We start from the raw sequence: 23156 nt of genomic DNA, 5'->3' as shown, positions 1-23156 counted from the left end.
GTACTTTCCGGCGTATAAGACGACCTCCAACTTTTACGGTTAAAATATAGAGTTTGGGATATACTCACCATATAAGACTACTGTGCTTTCTGGCATATAAGACAACTGGGCGTATAAGATAACCCCGACTTTTGAGAAGATTTTCCTGGGTTAAAAAGTCGTCTTATACTTCGGAAAATACGGTAATATTACTTAGAATTGAATATTTTCCAAGTTTCCTATGCAGAACAAACTTAATCAATTGAATCAAAACTTCAAATTCAATAAATAAGCTCATTTGAAGTATACTGTTGCACTTGCATAGGCCCATTGTGTATTTTTTTTAAAAAATCCATTTAGGATGCGAGTTTATTCAAGCTTGTGGGGCTAATTGAATTTGTGGGTTTACTTTTTCAGAATTAATTTGTGTGTATTGTATTTGAAAGATTCTGTCAAATTTTACATAAAGTTTGAAAATGTATTGTTTCGAAATATTGTTCAATACATCAAAAATGTTTGAATTGAGCTGGAACATTGACTTGTGTAAGTTAAGAAGCTTGAAGCTGTCCTAAAACAGGATGAAAACATCCCCTCGTGAAGAATTTAAACAGTTTTCTACCTGAAAGTAAATAATTTTTTCTCATTTGCATTTTTGAATTTATCAATATCAAGTTTAAATTTTAAACATTAGAAAAACTTTGTTTTTAAAAATAATTTAATTAAATAAATATGAAAATAATTTGTAATATTTCATGCCTTTGAAATGCATACATATATATATATAAATTTATATTTATTCTAATGATGATAATTACTTTTATACGGCATGACATAACTGATTGTCATAGTTAAAATAATTTTATAATTGATGAATAGTTAAAGTAAATTAAGGGATATCATAATATGAAGATAATTCAAAGTTGTGATTACAAATAATGGACATTTTGTCATGTAATACAATACAGAAAGTACTTTCTATTGAAAATGTGTGTCAAAAATGAGAATTTCTAAGAGTACAGTTTCTAAATTTGTTTATTTTTACTGAATGATTTATACATTATGACAAAATATTTTATAATTTAAAAATAATGGAATTTTTAAAAATCTATTTTCAACATTTTAAGTATAAACATTTTACAAAAATTCAGTTATAGTAATAAGTTTTTATCCGTTTCCATGAGTTAGTTTCTTTGTTTTGAAAGTTTTTTGATTGATATTTTTTTAATCAAATGCTACAAATGTTCTAATTATAAGATTGCATTTGTGAAAAGGTACAGTACATCTATAAATTTAGACACTTTGAAGAACTGCCGTATTTAAAATATCAGATAGGCTGTTTCTTACGATAAACCATTATCTTTTTTCTGGTTGTGAAATTTTCAGTCTTGATTGCACGGATTTGATGTCGTCTTCAAATTTCAAGCTTCTTCGATTTAATAGGATACATTCTTAAATTTAAATTTGTTTATATATACATCCTCTTTATCAATTTCTTTTACTTCGATGTTAAAATATTGCGTAAATTTGACAGAAATAACGTTATTGGCACTTATAATGAAAACATCTTATATTTATTTCCTATCTTTTGATTCTTTGCCAAAATATTCTTTAACCAAAGGATATTTAAGAGCTTCACTATAGTATTTGGCAAAGAACAAGAAGCTGCAAGGATACATTTTTATCTCATAAATATAATATTTAAAAGAGTTTTGAAAAGATTTATTAATAAATATAAAATAGAAATACGACTTCACAAAGTTGGGACCTTGTCTTGTCTTTTACTTCCGCCGTTCCGCGTGTATTTAATTTTTTACTTAAGATTTATTAATTTTCCATCAGGATGATTCTTCTCCCATATTATTACAACAGTTTTATTAAATATTCAAGAGTATACTTAGAATGACTCGTAATAAGTTATAAAAGAGAATTATGGGATTCGTCATCGTGGAATTTTTTTTTATTTTTAGGAATTTATAAAATTGTATTACATTTATTTAAACTAAAAAGGTAATTAACTTAGTGAAATTTTTATTAAAGAAACGTGTCTTAAAAAATTATAGAACAAGTCATTATCATAAATAATTCATTAATAAAATTTTATAAAATTATAAATAAGCAAAATAAGATTAGACGTATTTTAAACATGACTCATTATTATAATTTCTAACATAAAAGTATATTTTTTACTGTTTATAACTTTTATGGTATAGATCAAATTTATTTATTTATTCGTTATAATTGTGTATAATCATTACGTAAGATTTATTTTATCATAATAACAAAGATTTTTAAAAAAATTATAAATTCAGAAAATTATACTTAATATAATAGAGAATTTAAAATAATATATTTAGGAAAAATGGATATATAAATATAAATTAATTATACAAACTAACCTCGTTAAGCTGTAACAAGGAAGTGCTGAATATTAAAAATTATAAAAGTTTAAATAATAATAAATAAAATTGGTTTGAATTTAACAATATGCAAGAAAATGTAAGTAATGTATGTAAAATATTTTTATTTTAACCAAAAAAAAATATTTTTAAATGGAAATTCTTCAGTCATGTTCTCGTGCTCAGTACACTCCTAGTTATTTACATGCTAGGATTCGAATGGAAGAGAGAGTCCTGATTTAGTCATGTGGGACTGTGGAGTTTCCATGCACGCCAGACGATTAGCACCTGCAAATATGAAGGAAGTACGCAAGCATAATTAAAGCATTTAATATTTTAAATAGTGTATAAAAAGCTTAGCATGTTGATTTATGTTGCTTAGTAACAGTTGAAAGATTGATAGGGTTTTTAATTTAAAAGATAGTTCACTAATTTCTGTTATCATACATTGTTTCCCACTGAAAACATTTTATAACAAAGCACAAAATTTTTGGGTTTGCATATAACAGTTGAACATTTTTTTGTAGGAAACATGTTTGATATTATATTGAACTATTTTTTTTTAAATATTTAATATTAACTAATGATAACTTTTTGAAATGCAAGTTAAAACCTGACCTGATTCAAAAGGAGATTGAACAGGTAATATTTTTTGTTTCTTTATCAATTTCAATTAAGAAATTTATATAATTTTGTGCTTTATGTGAGTTTTGTTGTGTGTTATGTCTTGTGAATAAAAGTGAGTGATATATATACAAATATACACATCAAACGAAACCCGATATCTTAAGCAAATACACCAACAACTGCCGTAAATGATCGGGCTAAATTTTGGATATATGATTATAGATTAGAAATAAATTTGGCACTAGAGATAGGCGTTAGATGCCATCTCTTATTAAAATTAATAATTATCATATTTAATTAATTAATTTAGATTAAACTGGAAGAAAAGAATCGGCTTAAAGCGGGACTCGAACCCGCAACTCCTGCTTACCGTGCGGACGCGTTGCCAGTTACGCTACCCGGACCTTTGGCCCGATCTCCTCCTCCAGCATATATTGTGGGTTCGAGTCCCGCTTCAGGCCGATTCTTTTCTTCCAGTTTAATCTAAATTAATTAATTAAATATTATAATTATTAATTTTAATCAGAGATGGCACCTAATGCCTAACTCTAGTGCCAAATTTATTTCTAATCTATAATCATATATCTAAAATTTAGCCCGATAATTTACGGCAGTTGTTGGTGTAAAAGTGAGTGATTTGAAATTGAAAAAATATCAGAATTGTTTTGGAATAAACTTCAAACTAGAGTTTCAAAGGTGAAGCTTTACATCTAAATTTTTTTGTGAGATATTTTTACATTCTGTGGTTTGAAATTGGGGCAAATATGATAATAGAAAGGAAATTTTCTAAGATTCTTGTTGTAAACCTTAACAATATAGATGTAATAGGCATGTATTTCTATTGATTCACAAAATTTTTGAAACGTTTGTTTTTTTTTATTTATTGGATAGTTCATTTTAGAATATATTACCAAACTAAATGCTGTTTGTTGGATTTTAAACTAGAATTTAATGAATTTTGAAATATAATATGGTATAGAAGTAAGTGATGTTGCCAACTTCTAAATATTTTAATAATTACAATATACTTAATTAATTTTATAAACATTCAGAGAAGATTAAATTCAAAACTATATTTGAATTCTGAAAGTTTGAAAATTGAACAAATATAGTACAAAATATGCCATTCCTGTTCTAAGCTCACTTTTTCTTTATAGATCAGGGGCCGTATTCTGGTCACCGTCTCTGGTCTCTCGTCTCTCACAAGCCGGTCGCTGATTGGCTAATCCAAATGATTAACCAATCAGCGACCGGCTTGTGAGAGACGAGAGACCAGAGACGGTGACCACAATACGGCCCCAGGATTCTGAAATAAAGTCACCAAGAAAATTTCATATGACCACCAGGTTATTTTTATGTAATTCTCTAAGCCAAGAAACCAATTCTGTGACCTTTCACTTATTAAGTGTCCACAATTTGGACGGTTTTTGACTGAAGTTCATATTGGATAATAAAATTACGTGGGCGAAGAGATAGATGCATGGCCAAACAATTGCCTTAAGTACTCAGGCTATAAATCTATTATTTTTTAATAATTAACACTAAGTAATTTGCTACTAGAGATAGACATTAGGCACCATCTCTTATCTAAGTTAATAATTATAATTTAAATAATTTAGAATCATCTGGAAGAAAAAACTGGCCCTGGGTGGGGCTTGAACTTGCAACCTTCACTTGCCATGTGATGTGTTTGCAATATGCAAATATAGATGATATTGCAAGAGATTCTTATTAAATTTCAAACAGGTGCAGCCATGAATCTTTTTCAATAGCTGCATTTGTGACCATATATATACATACATTAGACTTAGAACCCCAATTAACTGACATTCTCACTATCCGAGGCAAACCTGTAAGTGAATATGCTACTTATCGTATACTGTAATTCATTAAAAGAAGGTTTAAAACAATATACGTATTACAAAATTATTTGTTTTTTCATTGCTTTTTATCATTTAACTTCAATGTGATTCATATTAAAATAGAAGTACAATAATGTACATTTTTATTTTTAAAGCTATTGTATGTGTAATAAACATTATAAAAAATGTTGTTCTTACATATGGTTAAATTCATTAAGGTATAAAAAGAGGTTTAAAAGTGATTATATACTGTATTTACTCGTGTATAAAACAATCTTGCATATAGGATGAGGTGTGACTTTAAAGATCAAAATAAAGAAAATTAGATTTATTAATACAATTCTAATTTTATTTTGTTTAATCATAAACAAAATATTACGAAATGTGTGTATTAAGTCAAATGACTATGTCTGCCTTAATACATGATGAATAGAAAACAAAACCAAAACATTATAATGCGCAGGAAAAAGTTTATTTGTAATGATTCATTATGTACTAATATTCGTTAACAATAACAATTTAACGAATATGAAAAAACTACGTCTATAATCATTGCTAAGTGACCTGTATTTCACTAGTGATATTATAAGTAATGAGGAACTATTTTCTGCAGGCAAATGAGATAGAATGCGATTTTTAGTTGATGGACATAGGATTAAACCAATAAACAAAGGGGGTTGTATCTTAGTTTGTTTACAGTAAGTGCCAACTTACGATAAATAGACTGTAGACCTATAATGGAGCATGAACTATATATGATTCACAAAAATTACTGCAAAAATGCAAAAAATCCTTCGCTTGCGTGTATAGGATGACCTAGGTTTTTGAATCAGTGAAAAATGAATGAAAACCTCATCTTATATGGGAGTAAATACAGTAGATCAAGTGAAAATAAAGGTATTTTGTTTTACTTTTTTTGACTAAGATTTCCACTCTTTGCTAATCAGAAACTATACCAGAATAATAAGTCTTATTTATAAACAAGGTCCAAATAGACAAGATAAAAACAAGTAGTAAAACATTAAGGACATAGAGATAAAAAGAATTAATATCATATAAATCCGTTATGTTCATAATTTTTAATCCAAAATGGCCATGGCTCTGTTTTATCCAAATTTTCGGTTATTCGAGATAGCATCAGTCCACATTACCTCAGATAATTTGGGTTCTATTTGTACACCTATAATTTAGAATCATCATATAATTTGTTGGCATTTTCTAGATGTTTCAAATCATTAATAAATTCTTAATAGATAATACATATTTATATTAATTCAAATTATTAAAATATTAAGTGATGATATCACATATCTCTTGGTCAAGATTGTATTCAGAATTAATTTCTAATCTAAAAATAATATAAAACCTGATAACATTTGATTTTAATCTGTATGTTTTTTTGTACAGACATAATAATACAATACACAAATGTATATTTTATTAAAGGTATTAATATTTCTTGATTTCTTCCAGTTTTAATTGCATACGAAAGACCTATTCGATGGATTATTTCAATTCTCTTTTTATCTTCAATTCTAAACTTTCTGTATATCATCAATTCATTTTCTATTTTTTGGGAAATTCTAAAATATGCTTATGTAACTTTCATTGTTAGGAAACTCCTTCACAATGATTTTTATTGGATGTTTTAATTTTTAAGATAATAATAAAGATTATATTATCATCAATAATTGTTCATTTGGATTATTTTTATTTTTATATTTCCACTGTTTAAAATTTGTCTTATGATATTCCCTCCCTCTGTTTTATGAATTATCAACAACTGAAGTAACTTCATTTCAGGTATGATCCGTCTATTAATTTTATCATGCATTACATTTTCTGTTTTATAATTTTATCGTGACTGAAATGTCAAATTTTTTATTTACTAAATTAACTTTTGTCTTCTTTTCTGTAATGATTTAATACATTCGTGTACAGTACTTACTTTGAATTTGGTCTTCTGTAAATACTTGTATTATTAACATAATAAATGTTATATAGTTATGTTAATTATATATTGTTAAAAATTATTATATTTGAGTTTATAAAATACAAAGTGTTCTTGTCTACTTCTACATTAAAAAGTTGTTTGTTGTTCCATACATTGAATGTGGAATGTTCTGATGTTTACTATCTCATGTCTGTCCTATTTTAATTAAAATTATTTCATGAAATATTTTGTAATGTAAGTATCTCAAGCAAGTTACTTTCAGGCAGTGGTTAGCTTTAGATATTCCAATGTCAAAAAATAGTGTTAGATTTAAATTTTAATTTAATATATTAGCTACATACAGATGTTTTCAATATAAATTATACAGTTAATGAGAGAATTAAATAGTTTTACTATATTCAGTTTTTAAAGTATGCTCCATAACTGATAAAATGCTTTATTTTTATACAAATATATAAATTAAAAATGAGAACTTTTAGATTAAATATTAAATTATCATTCTTATTATTCATCACAAGAGTTTTTCATATTTAGTAGTTAATAAAATCCCATGATGATTGATTATTTGTTTGATATGATTTTATGTTTAAAATATCTGAGAACGTTTACTACCCTTTATTGAGTGCAGCGCATTATCTTCAGGAGAATTCTTATATCAGTTTGTCCTAAACATGCTAACAAACAGTTACTTTAACAGTCAGCTTTACAATGAATATACAAAAATTTAGCATTAAATCATTTTCTTAATTATGGAGAACAATAACTCATTGAAATTAGAGAACTGATAGAAAATATTTATATAAATTAAAATATACTTTGAATTTTTTATATTTAAATCCTATTTAATGCTTTATGTAGCTAGTGTTTTATTTTATTACCATCTTTGATAAACACTAAATTGCTATATTCAAGATTTTTTTCTCTGTACATGGTAAATAAATAGTGAAATGGATTTATCAAGGAAACGAATTGATATATCGTATTTCTGGGAAGTTTATGCCAATTTTTAAGAAAATGCAAAAACCATTTATGTATGTGAAGTCTACAAAGTCTACACATGTATATTATGTATAGATATGTCTTTGTTCAATTATATAAGCTCTGTTTTGTTCCACCGGCTTATAGTTGGAATTTTCAAGTTGCCTGGAAGATCCCATTCTTTCAAAATGTCTTCAGTTTCCTAGCAAACATTTGCTTGAAGTGGTTTTTTATATCAGCCAAAAGAATCTAAATTTTTTTCATTAAGAGAATTTTCCAAAGATTTTTCAGAATATCACTTTAGATTAATAAGTGATAGCGTATTATCTGGTGAATATGGAGGATGAAGTATCACATTCCACCCAAGCTACAACAATTCTTATTGAGTAGTCAGAGATGTATAATCTGGCAGTGAACACGACAGCTATTCCATTGACTAATTTTAACTAATGTTATACAAATTTCTTGGGTTACTGCCTTCAATTTCAGTTACAAGTAGTATTTACCAGAATCTGTTGTTTGATAGAAACTCATAATATTGGATTCTCTGCCAATCCCACCAAACACAGAACTTAACCTTCAATGGACACAATTTGGAAGTAGTTAACAGTGGTTCATGTCACTCACTTCAAGACTTTTTCACTTGTTGTATTTATTATCTTTGCACAGAAAATTGAAGATATAAATGTGATCCATAAGGTTTTGTGGTCAAATTGTGCAAGGCTCGTACATCATATTCAAGCTTAAATAAATTTTTTAAGTGATGATTTTTAATATTTTGAGGCCTATACTAATTCCTCTAAAGATTATTCTACATTAGTATTTTGATTTAGTTATTATCAGTGGTAGGTCTTCTAGAGAACTTTTGGTCTTTAAGCTTGAAATTTTTCAGTTCTAAACTTAGAGAACCACACTTAGAAACAGTTCCTTCAGTTGAAATACTAAATTGAATATTTGAAACAATAAATTGAAAAAAAATTATTTCTGATTGTAAATTATTATTAATTTACATAAATAAATTAATCACAAATAATTTTTTTAAAGAAGTAATGAAATATTACCTTAACAAGATATATGTATATCTATATATATGCACATGTAAAGTATAGATACATACAGTGCTCTTTTTCTATAAAAATATTATTGCTGGTGTACACATTGTAACTGAACATATGGAATTGTTTTTACTGAGCAACTGCTGGTACTGTTGTACTGTACCTGTGCATTCTGGAAGAAAAATACCCCTGGATATATATATATACCATATATACATCATATACTATATATATACATTTCATTTTCAGTGGCTTTGGAATGTTCATATATGATCCAGATGCTATATATTGAATATTGGCATATACTTTTCAGAGTATCCAATAGAATTCTGCTGTATAATTCAAAAATGTTTAGAGAAGCAAATTTTTAAAAATATTTTTATATTTGCTAGAAAACACTTTTAAAAATTTGCTGAGAAGAGATGAGTGTGTATATTTGCTGTTTGATAAGACATATTTCTTTTCAAAAATATTTTAGTATATAATGACAGATTTGAATTTTTGCCAAAATTATGAATATTGCTTGAGAAAATAGCATTTATTTTAAATTTGACTTAATATTTAACAACTATTCACAACATTTAACAATGCATGAAATTAAAACATCTGTTAGAGAAATAAATTAATATAATTAAAATTTTTGCCATTAAACTAATATGTAATATAGTTTATGCATGGAGAATTTTAATATTAATGTTCGATCAATAATACATCATTATTTTTATAAACAGTTAGACAATTTTATATAATTTTTTTTCCAGGCTGAACAAGAACTACGTATTGCCCAAGCAGAGTTTGATAGACAAGCAGAGATTACAAGGCTATTGCTTGAAGGAATTAGTAGTGCCCAAGTAAACATATTATCTTTTCTTTTTCTTGATGACGATTATTGAATTTAATATATATATATATATATATATATATATAATATTTTTACAGTATATGCAACATATAGAGTGATTCGGGGTAAGATAGTAAGTGGGGGAAGATGCCTACTTTTTGATATTTTCAAACGGTGACGTCAGATATTGTCATGTGTTTGTACGATGAATCTTTGGGCCAATATTGAGTGCGGGAAGTTGTAGTTGGCTACCATTACGTCATTTTCTACATTTGAGAAGAATAAAAGCAATATAAGAACAAAGTTTTTGTTGCAAAATGTTTCTAGAATCATTTTAAAGCTAAAAGTTAAAATAGAATTTATTAAAAATTAACAATTAATGTGTGATGTAGTTAAGGTTCTAAAGTTTCCATTGTGAGCTACCGCCGATCCCGATCGGACATGCTAGAACACGTGACTCCACTAGGCATCTTACCCTGACAGATGGGAAAAATGCCAGATTTTTCTTGGGGTAACATGCCTATTTTTTGTTAATTGAATTCCAATATGCCTATTTTTAATAAATTTTTTGTTTTCTCATTTTATTGCAGTATATGCATAGAAATTATATAAGGACTTCTCAAAAAGATTTTTAGACTGAAAAAAAGCTATCAGCTAGCTATAGAGCGCGTTAGAACGGGCGGAAACTTAACAATACTTTTATACTGTGCTGTTATACTTACTATGAAGTACTTTGTACTACATATGCAATAAATTAAATTTGGTTAAGATATTCGAAAATTAATTTAATGCAAATATATTTGTTATCTTACCCTAATGGCATTTGGCATCTCACCTGGATACTTGGGGTGAGATGCCTAAAATGCCAGACAGTAAAAAAGTCATCATTGCAAACACAATATACAATTATTTTTCATATACTCCTAAGTTTTATTTGAAAAACATGCTCAAGAATATGATATTTTTGTTAGAGGCCTCCAAAATGCAAATTATCGCTATAATTTCCTTCATAAGCAAAATGTTAAGCACCTTCCCCCGAATCACTATACATAACTTTATTTATTTTCCCCAAACATATTTATGTAGCTAAAATTAGTTTTAACAAATGTTAAAAGTTAAAACTAGTTTTATCTAAAATCAAAACATGTACAACAGTAAATTAACTAGACAAAACCTGTTTTGTCTAGTTAAAACTAGAATTTACTGCTAGTCAAAAATGAATTTGAGTTAAAACTAGTTTTAACTAGACAAAACGAGTTTTAACAAAGACATCCAGTATAAACTAGTTTCAACTAGTTAAAACGCGTTCTAACTAAAAACGGGTTTTGACTGTAACATATATACTGTAAAATATTTTCAGTATTAGTTGAATGAAGCTGTTGATTCTTTTTCTATAAAAAATTCTTTGCTTATAAAATAATGTTAGTAAACATGCAGAGAAGCATCCATAAATGTAGCTTAATTCTAATTGAATAAAGATCAAACTGCTATATTTTTACAGAAATTAACAATGAATCTGTTACTGTAAACACAAAATTGTCATTTTGTAATAACTTCATCAAATTAGAAATTATTTTCTTCTTATTAATTTTATTTTTTTTATTTGAAAATGATATATGATATGTATAAAATGAGCAGTTTCGTATTATTAGTTTAATTTAAAATACAGTTTTAATAGATTTACTTTTTAGATAAAAATATTAAAAAATAAATTTAATTATTTCTGAAGTTAATCATTATAAGTTAATACAAATTAAAGAATAATAATCATTTATACATTTATATCTAACAATGTAGAGAAATCAAAATTAACCGTTATATGTAAGGTCTATCTCATTTTTGATAATCAGATGTAAGATCATCTATCTTATAGATCTACATTGCGGGATATTGCTGTTCTTATATACTTCTTCAAACTGATTTATATAATTTTTCATTTATTTTTGTTATTAAATGACTGTATATATATTCAAATATATTTTTTTCTATTATTTTGAAGGCAAATCACTTGCGTTGTTTAAACGATTTTGTTGAATCACAAGTTACATATTATGCACAGTGCCATCAATATATGGTGGATTTACAACGAGAACTTTCAAGGTATTTATTCTTTTATTAATCAAAAAATTTAATATACCATATTTTCCGGCGTATAAGACAACCCCGGGCGTATAAGACAACCCCTGACTTTTACAGTTAAAATATAGAGTTTGGGATATACTCACCCTGTAAGACGACACCCGACTTTTGAGAAGATTTTCCTGGGTTAAAAAGTCGTCTTATACGCCGGAAAATACAGTACTATATATTAAAATAACATTTGGCCTAATTCAATAGAAATTAATATGAAATTATAATCTGTAAAATTATTTACAAATTTTAATTTCATATCCAGTACAATCTTCTAATCCAAACTAATTATTACAGAAGGTTGTTCAAATTACTGAATGCTCTTGATTAGGGATTACATATGAAGAAAAAAAATTAAATAATGCTACAGACAAATTATATATTTAAAAATACTTTTGTATTGTGCTCAGTATATTTGTTAAGTGTGTTAAGTTTATAGTAATTTTACAGATTTGTCATGTTCTTAAAAATAGCCCGATTTCCTCTTGTTTTAGACTAAAAATAAAATTGATTCAGATTGGTCCACGTTTTTGGATTAGTGAGTGTGAATTGTATTTATTTGTATAATAAAAGAAATTTTATAAAGAATTTAAATTATCTGTAAGATTGCTGAACGGCTGTGGCAGTTAAGGTGTCAGTTATTGCTCTGGTGAGAGAGACCACAAGAATTTTTCTGGACAGTTTGTCTTGGATATGTTGGGTCACTCACCCAGCTCTCTCCATTGTGGGCTGAACTCAAAATTGGAATGATTAAAAAGAGCTTCATAGTACGCGTAGGGCAGTATGAAGGCTTTTTTAATCATACCCATTAAAGAGAAAAAAATGAAAAAATAAAGGAATAGATAAGCAAAAATAAATTTACAAAGATTTTTAACTTTCTATTTTTTTATATACATAATTGTCGAAAATAGTTAATGCAAAACAAAATAATACACACAAAAACTAAGTGATTACATATAGTAATATTTAAGCAATGAAAGTAAAGAAATATCTTTTTATTTTTTATAAGATGACGATATAACACAATAATTAATATCTATTGAAAATATTTTGCCATTTGTTAGTATAAAATATTGGATTTAAAACTTTATTTAACACTTGAATTTTGTAATGTAGAGTTTATTTTTATAAACAAAAAGAAAAACACCCAGATAATTAAGGAAACCAAGAACAGAATTGAGAGAAATGTTTTAGATCTTTATTTTGACCATCATCACCTCTTTTGAAAAAAGAATCTTAGATTGCAGAACACATGTAATGTTTCATATATATGTTTAAATTATTTAAATTTGTAAAATTTTTTTTTTGCATCTTAAAAATTGAAGAAAAATACAGGATAAGTTAAAATAAAATAAAAAAGAATAAAAATACTATAAGTAAAATTATAAAACAGGAAAGCTGCTAATTATCCTATTATAGATAGATCTGTTTAATTAGTCCAATAACTACTTTCATGGTCTTTCAGGACTTGGAAGTAGTTATTAGACTAATTAATAACTTCACTATATTTGTTCAGGTAATAAATAAATAAATGTTCTAGTATTCTGAGTTGCAGAGCAAAGTTATGTTCTGTAATAATATGGGGTTGATTCCACAGGATTTTAACTCTAATCATAGGCCCACTGAGCTGATACTACTAGAAATATCAGCTTTACTAATTGACATATGTTTGTTCATTTTTTTTCATGATATTCCATGTAGTAAAAACTTTTTTGATCCCAAATAGTTTGATCATATATACCCTTTCTTTATCTTCTGTTGTGTTTGCACTCTTATCATTTCTTAATATTTGCTTAACAGAGGACGTATTTCACCACCAGTTGATGTATATTTTTGGTATACTGATGGAACAACTTATGCAGGAAGTAATCCATGATTCTTAATTGTATTCATTTCATCTGAGATATGTGTGCATTAAAGACATTCCAGATTACAGAAGAGATAATTGAGTTAACCAGTTTTTCCTCAAATTTATGCATAGCCACTTCATTTCTTATAAATAATATTTCATTCCAATGTCTATATTTAGCATTGAGTATACATTGTCAAGTCATATTAGTTAATATGCTCACTCCCTACTTTTGTTGTCAGCAGTGCTTAGCCAATGAAATAAGGCACGGTATGTAATACCATTAAATAAGATGATACATAGGCAATGTGCAAATATATCAGTTGCTGTCATGGGTAAATGCATGATTTATCAGATTTACAAAATGGGATGATCATCGGCTTTTGAAACTTGATGGCATTACTTTTGAAATGACACAGTTTGTGAACTGTTTGCTTGCTGCTGTGGTTAAAGTGTGCTGTGAATGGATAAACAGCACCATTGCGAAAAAACAACATGGAAATTGCAGAGCACCACATGCCATTGCTGTGAGAGGACATACTTTTGAACATCGGCTTCAAAGAAGAGCTGACCAAAATGTTGAGCATCTCATTACCAAATGAACAAGGGAGCTACCAGATGTATGTCTAAAACGAGATTACAGGGAACCCTGTTACATACGAGGTTCTGAAACAGATGGATAGTTACTGCACCTACTCTGACAAAGGTGCAGCAACAGAAATGGCTTCAATTTGCACAATACTACCAGAATTTGACTTCTTCTGAAGAGTCATGTTTTCCATCGAATGGGTTCACATAGGCATATCATATGAGAAACTTCCAAGAAGAGTCATTCTGCAACTATGAAAGAACACAAGCTGATGTTGGCAGCATTATGGCAGACCAGAAAAGACCACTTTTGACTCAGGCTTAGAATGGAAGAGAGATATATTTGTTTGCCACTGTAGCAGCTATTCTTTAAGTTTGATTTTTGAATAATAACCTTTGGTTATATACAAAATACAGATATACAGATTTAGTTTTAGTTTTTATATTATTTTTAAGAATAATTATATGTATATATAATATGTATAAAAAGCAAAATATTCCGTCACCACCCCAGACACAAATTTATGATTTAAAAATTAATTTGATTTGATTTTTGGTTTTGGTGTAAATGCCAGAGTTATAATTAATTTTTGGTTTAATTTATTTTGTTTTATAATTATTTATTATTATTATTTATTTAATTTTGCCCTCGTTTTTTGAACTCTTAATAACAATTGTTTTAATTAATTGCAACTTTTTTCTTTTGCAACATAACTGTAGAAATTGCTTTAGTGTTGCTTCACACAAAAGATAATCAAATTTAAATTTATTTTAATTGTTTAGTAATTTCATTTATTTTTGTTTTATAAATTTGTCTGCTTTTAAAATTTTAATTTTACGCGAGTTAGCATTAACCGAACTGTCGGACTACCTAGTATGTAATAATTGTAAAATATAATATTTCAAAGCAAATTTTTTCAGATTTATATAATAAATTATATTAATCATTTTCTAATTTTTACAATACAATATATATTTATAATTTCTTGTGTTTTATAATTTCAGCATGTCTATAGCGACATCTGCTGGAAATCATCCAGCAAGTTTTCAGAATCTCTATCCATCTCCATCCAGTCCAACTGCCCCACCATTAGATCCTGCAGTAGCAGGGGATAAAAAAAGAGCTAGAGTATTATATGATTATGATGCACATGATAGTAGTGAACTTTCTCTTTTAGCTGATGAGGTAATTTATTTTATTATTTAATGTGTTTTACATTCAAATTCTCGAGCATCAAATTTATATATATTATTTATGCAATTGTTCAGGTAATTTATGTTACATCAAATTCTGGATTGGATCCAGATTGGATGATGGGTGAACGAGGAGCTCAGAAAGGAAAGGTACCGATTGCATACTTGGAAATACTGAACTGAGGACACTGGGGAAAACATTTGATGCTAAACTTTGATAATGATGAAACATCGAAATCCAAATAAGCTCGGAATTGCAATACAATTCCTAATGTGATTATAGAGAATTTACTATAATTATGTTTAAATATTACTATTGAATGTTTATCTTCTACTTAAATTTGTTGGATCCTATTTAAATCACTAAGTGTGCTTATCGATGTATTGTAAATCTGATGTTTCACATAAAACATTCCCTTTGATCTTCAAATTCAACGATATATTAAAAAGAAAGAAAGAGAGAGGAAAAAAAAAAGGAAATTTAAAGAATGTGGTTGAAAATAACAAAATAATAGTAACTAATTATTCTTTTATTATTGTTATTTTTCTCAGAGCTTTATATACTGTATATACGTGGTTTTCTGTGGCCAAGCTATATACAAAAGTTATAAAAAAGTTCAGGATTGTAATAAGACTAAAAAAATATTTAAAAAATTATATCCAGTGTGATAAGGTAATATTCAGAGTAAAGTGTTTAAAAACTAAATTATTTAAACTTTTAGTTTTAGTAATATAATGCATTCCAGCTTATTTCAGATGTATATTACATTTAGTTTATTCATTATTTCAGTGTACATATTAAGTAATATTTGAATAATCTTCAATTAAAATATAATAAAATTGTTGTATTAGAAAATTCCATTCTATTTCTAATGTAAATGTTTAAATTCCACTAAAATTTCAATTGAAATAATAATCCGAAGAGCTTAATTACTACCGTATGAAAATGTGTTTGAATATTAAAATGTACCGTATAAGCAGATAATTTAATGGTAAAAATGTTTTTAGATTATTTATTCTTGAATCTAAGAGTTTTATAGATCGTTCGGACCGGAACGGATTTATAAGTAATAGATTTTAGTCATAAGTTTATAGTTAACAATTAGAGGATTCATTTCTTATGTGGAGTTAATTAAAAGCGAATTTAAAATCTTAACTATTAAGTATGAACAAATTATAGAATATAACATAGCGATATTAAAAAGTTTTCAAGAAAATTTCTTTAATCTTTATTTAAAAATTGCATTTAACATGTATGTTGTACAGTTTTCATAGTGAAATGTGATTTGTAATTAACTTTTATGGAGATTACAAAATGTTTCAATGAGATTATTAACAATCCTTGCGAGATTACTAAAATTCGTGCAGCACCTTTTAATGATGATGATAATTAGGGAAAGGATTAATAATTTTTTTAAAGATTTGGGGATTTATTTAAAACAATGAGGCATTATTGCTATATTTCAATAAGTATATACAGTGTATAAAGAGGATATTACCTCAAAAATATATTTGTAAAATTTAAATATATTTGAAAGAGAATCCTTCATTTTAATTATTCTATATCTTAGTGAATTTTTCTTTCGTTTCACTAATGTATAGAATATATATTTAAAAAAATAAGAACGAGCCCACCGAATGATTCTTTACGGCATAAATATACAGTTTTTTCTATAGTTCACAGGCTCGACTTTATCGTTACGGCCACGTTTACAAGACAAGGAATTTTTTAAAATAAAAAAACAAACTTTAAAGCAACTTCAAAATTTAAGAAATAATTATTAATATTTTATAAAGACAAATCTAAAAAATGTTTGAATTATTAAGATATATCTAATGCATTTTGGACCAAAAAATAAATAAATAAAATATTACAATGGAAACAAAATCAAATTTCGACATTTATTAAACTTAGATAAATTGAATAGCAACTATCTACATGTATATATAAATTGTATTTAAGACTTTCATTCTATTTGCTAGATGTTGTATTTTAAAAGATATGTCAGAAACAATTTTTTTTTAATGGTTATTAGATTGTTATTGAAAAGAAATGGTAAAAAAAAAATTGTAGTATTCAGTTATACTTTAAATTATACATTGAAAATTGTAAAACAGAAAAGCATTTTGCACTAGAGACGGATTTAGAATTGTTCTTCGGCATCCGAATGCGGTATTCAAATTTAGAAAATGAAATTTCATGTTGACAGATCGATAATAGAATAAATAATATAAAAATTTTAAATGAGTTTTTCTTTTATTTTAATAATTATACAGTACATAGCAATAGTTCTGAAACTGCGCACCCCGAGGGATGGTGTGATATACCACAAATATTACGAGTTTATTTAAAAAATGAGAATGATTCATATGAATATTTATTACATCCATGATAAATTATAAAGCTGTCATGGGTGTAATAAACCTATGGGGCCTACAGGATAGCAGTTGTTATAGTACGTAACTATTTATAATTTAAAATATATTAATGTATATTTAATTTTGTACGCGAGGTGTGCCAGAAAACTTTGTTTTACAGTGTGCCGCCAGCAACAAACGTTTGAGAACCACCGGTTTAGAAATGTTACACTTCATATTATTGAATGTTAAGTCTGGATTCATCTATTAAAATACTAATTTATAACCCATTGTTTTATTGATAATGAAAAGTTGTAAACTTAAATGTTATATTTTAATTTTAAATTCCAATTTTTCAGTTCTGTTGAAAATGTAATTTGTAAATATTAGAGATTTATTTATAATTCAAATCTACAGTTGATGATGATCATTTTTTTATATAACTCTCTGTCCCATGGGCACTAAGAGGGCCTCTCTTAGCAAGCCCATTATGGGTTCGGCCTTCCCACAATGGGACAGCCGGGTACTAATCATTTGATGTATTGCACTCTAATTCTTGATTATTGTTCTTAACAGTCATGGCCAATCACGACAAATTTTACAGCCCAATCTCCAATAACGGCCACCATACAATGCACATAAAATAACCTCCGAAAAATATAGTGGCACCTGTTCAGAGGTTTGACTGTTAGCATTTATATTCGAAAATGACGACGAAATTTCAGACAAGAAGGGGTATGTTAAATCACTTTAATTATCTAAAAACATATTTAATTGTAACTATTTGATGTTAAGAACAGAAGAATTTTACATTAAAATTTTTTGGAAGGACACTTCTGTGTTAAAAATACAATCTAACTTTGATGTAATATTGGCGCCATTCTAACCAATTGATATTCTCTTCGCGTAATTCATTAAACAGGCTGTCATCGATATAAATTGCCGGATTTTGTGCTATCTTGATGGTACCTACAAACCCAGTATTTTCTAAATTTGGTACAGCGTTAATAATAACTTCTACATTCTTTGGTATAAATATAGGATATGGAATACGGACTTCACCGTTTCTTTCACAATAATAATCGTCCTCTTGAATAGAATTTCCAATCATACATTTGACTCTAGCGGGTATTTTCGTACCCTCCATTAAATGGCAAATGGGGATAACAATTCTAGTTAAAAAACAATCTTCTTTAGCAATGAAACAACAATGGAATTTACAATTTTCTCGAAGTCTGGCATTAATTTTAGTTTTGAATTGGCGGCGGTGTTTATAATCAATCAAAGGTCTGTAACATTGCTTTGTTCTTTTCATTCGAATTGGACAGATATTGGGATGAATAAGTAAATCGGGAACGTCCCTGCATTTAGATATACTTTCTTTCTCTTCGAGTAATAATATATTTTTCATAAATACGAAGTTTAATTCTGTAGAAGTCATGGATAAAAAGCGTATCCTATTCAAGAAGGGTAATAAATAATGGCGGATTTTCGTGTTACGGTAGTTTGGATCGCTGCCGTTTCCTTCGGATTTGAATCTCTTTTCCGCCCATAATACTATATTATAAAATAGTTCGACTTCTTTTAAGTATTTATATTTTGGGCGGGAAACGAATGTTTCGATTGTTAGGGTTTTGCAACGAAGAAAACCTTTGGAAGTTAAAACTGCGTAACAGTAATCGTCGAACCAAGTCCAGCATCGATATTGAAGCCGTCGATCTTGTTGCTCGTATGCAAATTCATAAATTTCGCACACGTCGTTGGAATTTATGCTATCGTTTAAATATATTCTAGCGCTCATTAAGACAGAGTTCATGCGAAATTTCTTACTCATTTTATATAATTCGTAAGCATCTCCAAGACATGCCAATTCGGGATCTCCATTTTCTAAATACCTGAATTAAAAGAATAAGTGTGTTACTTTTTAAAATAATAATATACAATAAGTTAAATTGATATTTTCGTATGATTTTACTTCTTGGAATGTATAAGATTTTTAATGTCCGAATTGAATATCAGATTTTTAACCGGTCGTATGATGTTTCTTTCCAGCATATCTTTTAACAAAGGAGTAGAATTTTTCAGAAGAGAACTGCTGATGTCAACCTTCTCTCCATTCTCACTCCAAATGCTGATACTGTATACTTCGGAATTAATTGAGGACATTTTACGATAATAAATCTACTATTCGACATCTATTATTAAACTTTATTGTTTAAAATTATTATTGAAATTGTTTTATATAATGATAGGAATTTCTACTGATTCCTGTTGAACAGGAAACTTTGTTTTTGACTCTCCCCACTTCGCACGACCGTGATTGCTTGTATTGATCTCTTCTTTATTGTGTATGAAAATAATATACAGTAGAGAACCGAAAATCGGAATCAATTGGGGACTGGGGTTGTTCAGATTAGTGATTTGTTCCGATTACCGATTGTGTACGAATAAATACATTAACCTGTCCGATGTTCAAATTTTTCTCCGTTGCGTGTCGCTTCGAGTTGAATTTTCGTCGATTTTAAGCCTAACGAAAATTTTTATAATAATAATCGAGGCTATCGTATCGTTAAAAATTATTTCTGCATTTTGTACAAACAAAATAAATATATTGAAGAATATAAAAACATGAAAATTATACTTTAGAAGTAAATTTAGTATCAAAAACGTTTCGATTCAGCACGACACAGTCCGACTGAAAATCGTTCCGATTACCGGGGTTCCGATTAACGAGTCTCTACTGTATTTACATAAATTCGTTTTAATTAAGCTCTCGTATTACTGAAAGTATAAGTAAAAACAATGCAAACTGATGAGAGTCCTGTAGTCTTCAGTTATTCTCGTATCAAGATGAACCCATTTAAGGAATAGGATTGAATTGGTGGAATAAGACTCAACACATTAGCGAATTGTCAAGGTGGAATACCACCCGGGATGACTTTCTATATAAAAATGGTCCTTATTTAAGCGTTTAAACACGTGAATAAAACCCAAAATCAGCCCCAGTGTTCAGTGGTATTGGCCACTAATATTTGGCCCGCGATTTTCACTTATTAAATCTCGAATTGAATTTTGAAACTTTATTCAATTCGTCGAATTTACAATATAAAATATTATCTAGAAGTACAATCTTGCTTTAATAAAATAGTTAATACATTTATCGTATCCATAAAATGGCGCATGGTGTACATTTGGATCGGTTGTGTAGTAATCTGAATTTTTCGCAATTTTTATCTTACGCTCTTGCTCTTTTGATCTTATTTTGCCAGAAATAAACACCTCTGTGCCTTTTTTTATGAACGAAGGTTCAGAGAGAGAAATTTCACCAATTTGCGAACAAGAATATTCTGCCGTTGGTAACGATTCCGAACCTACATTTATTTCGATCAATACACACAAACGTTGTTCTCGGTGTATTATAGGAATCACCACACCAATTAGAAAACAATCGAGTTTAGGAATAAAGGAAGAATAGAACCCGCTCTTTTTTCCGAATGTTTTTAGTTTCCAAAATTTATGAGTGTGTCTGTTAAGATATTCCATTAACTGTCCGTAACACTGTTTATCTCTCGCGGTGATAGATGGACAGATCGTGTCGGGAAGCTTAGTTAAAGTACCTTGCTTTTGATATTCAAGAATTCCTCTCACTTCCTCCGATGATAGAATATTCCGAGAGAAAACTATATCCAATTCTTCCGTTGACATCGATAAAAAACGAATTTTATTTAAATATGAAGCCAAATAACGACGAATATTTTCATTTTCGGGCAAATTTCCATCGTTGCTTAAGGATTTTTTCTTGGCCCACGAAACGAAACCGTCGAAGAGATCGATTTCTTTTAATGTTTTATATTTCGGACGTGAGACGAATGTTTCGATGGTTGCCTCTTGGCATTGTGCGAATTCTTCAGATTGAAGAATCTCTTCGGAGAAATCGTCGAATGTCTTCCAGCAATGATACTGTATTCGTCTGTCTTCGTATTTACACGCAAAATCGTGAATCTGACAAACGTTTTTAACATTTATGAAGGATATGAGAGATTCCCTGCAGAACTTTTGCAATCTTGTTATCTCGTAAATAATGCCAAACTCGTACATCTCAAACCCGTTTTCTAGCGAAGTTAATTTGGGATCTCCAGTTTCCAGGAACCTAAGCATGAAATTATTGTGATCTTAAATTAATTGAAAGTACAGTACTTTATACCCACATATGCCAGACTCGCTCCTGAAAACCCGACAACATTGTGGACATGAAAAAAAGAGCCTTCTTAGTGTCCACGGGGTGGAAAGAATCGAAAATGAAAAATATATTTATATAATAAAATCGAATTTAAATAATTAGAAAGTATTTATTATTATACGAGGCACTCGATGTACAGGTACTGTACCTTTTCATTTGAAGAAGTCTTTGATAATCTTCAGATATGTTCAATACATTCAAATTCTCTTTATTTAAAAGATCTTTAAAAACGAGACTATGATCCAGAAGAGATCTTGCTATTTGAACGCTTTCTCCATTTTCGGATTTTAGGCTAATCCTATGAGAAGGGACGTATTCCATTTTATAAATCTATGGCAATTTTGGTTACAAAAAAAAATTCGCCTTGATAACGATTCTTTTCTTTGTTGATAACTAAGCAATTATTATGTTGAGATATTCAATAATTAATTTCAACAATTGTTATAAGAGGGCAATAAACGTGAGTATTTTTATAATGTTACAAATTTATCAAAAGCATCGGTCTTTGATAGAATAATCGATGGCAATATTGTGATGTAAAAGACTGAATTGGATTGACGGAATAAGGTAAACATAACATTTGTGCAATTGCTAAGGGGGATGCTTCTCGGAGACTTTGGGAAAATTGCACGTGAAGAAAACACGGGAAACTCCACGCGGCCAACTCGTTGATCACCGAACCCGCCATCACCAGTTTAAAATATCTATTCTTACATCTAATTTCTCTACCCAGCAGAGTCCGAGTGAATAAAACCGCTGAACACTGACTTCGGTATCGGATTCAAGCCTAATCATCGGCTAGTCACGTGGATTTTTTCGTACTTTCGTCACGTGCCTAAAATCTAAATATAAGTCAGATTCTCATTATGAGAAGCATCCGTCTTGGCACATTGCCCGAGTGTTGTGTTTGCCCTATTCCGTCGCGTGGTTACAAATAATATTGTATTTGAAGTGGTTAGGCTCGCATCTAATATTTCAGACCTAATGTTTAAATAAAATGTAAAAAATATATTATTTAAGTATTGAAATTTTTATTATAAAATGTATAATAATTTAATGTACATCTCAGTATTTATTATTATGATATTAACATTAATCTTTTATC

The 23156-nt window shown here is 28.3% G+C and overlaps 2 protein-coding genes and 1 long non-coding RNA gene across 8 annotated transcripts in view; 2 read left to right on the top strand and 1 right to left on the bottom strand.

Moving 5' to 3' along the window:
• EndoB (endophilin-B) overlaps positions 1 to 17698 on the top strand; it is a 43090-nt gene extending 25392 nt beyond the window's left edge. Inside the window, exons 6-11 of one of the 4 annotated variants that reach the window (XM_067275682.1) lie at positions 2588 to 2680; positions 2982 to 3017; positions 9613 to 9702; positions 11692 to 11792; positions 15265 to 15445; positions 15529 to 17698. In XM_067275682.1, coding sequence (XP_067131783.1) covers positions 2588 to 2680; positions 2982 to 3017; positions 9613 to 9702; positions 11692 to 11792; positions 15265 to 15445; positions 15529 to 15636 — 609 coding nt within the window. In that variant the 3' untranslated portion in view covers positions 15637 to 17698. The remainder of the gene's footprint in view (positions 1 to 2587; positions 2681 to 2981; positions 3018 to 9612; positions 9703 to 11691; positions 11793 to 15264; positions 15446 to 15528) is intronic. The other 3 variants (XM_067275684.1, XM_067275683.1, XM_067275685.1) reach the window with 3 other exon arrangements.
• Positions 17699 to 18218: 520 nt separating this feature from the next.
• Positions 18219 to 20017, top strand: LOC136979607 (uncharacterized). The gene is made up of 2 exons (XR_010881408.1): positions 18219 to 18546; positions 19864 to 20017. It is a non-coding gene; the product is annotated as an uncharacterized lncRNA (long non-coding RNA).
• On the bottom strand, positions 18585 to 22457 carry LOC136979606 (uncharacterized). Of its 3 annotated transcripts, XM_067275629.1 has the most exons (3): positions 19787 to 20003; positions 18874 to 19706; positions 18585 to 18780 (listed from the first exon to the last, which is right to left on the bottom strand). In XM_067275629.1, exons 1-3 carry the CDS (start codon positions 19975 to 19977, stop codon positions 18653 to 18655), a joined length of 1152 nt encoding a protein of 383 aa, XP_067131730.1. In that variant the 5' UTR covers positions 19978 to 20003; the 3' UTR covers positions 18585 to 18652. The 3 variants fall into 3 exon arrangements, with proteins under 3 accessions (XP_067131730.1, XP_067131729.1, XP_067131728.1); XM_067275628.1 differs by lacking the exon at positions 19787 to 20003 and adding an exon at positions 22200 to 22457 and having other exon boundaries at positions 18585 to 19706; XM_067275627.1 differs by having other exon boundaries at positions 18585 to 19706.
• Positions 22458 to 23156: the final 699 nt, after the last annotated feature.

This window comes from Centruroides vittatus, unplaced genomic scaffold (genome assembly GCF_030686945.1).
Source record: "Centruroides vittatus isolate TY-2023 unplaced genomic scaffold, ASM3068694v2 contig_630, whole genome shotgun sequence".
In the NCBI taxonomy this organism is placed as follows: domain Eukaryota; kingdom Metazoa; phylum Arthropoda; class Arachnida; order Scorpiones; family Buthidae; genus Centruroides; species Centruroides vittatus.
This window is presented reverse-complemented; position numbering and strand designations above follow the sequence as displayed.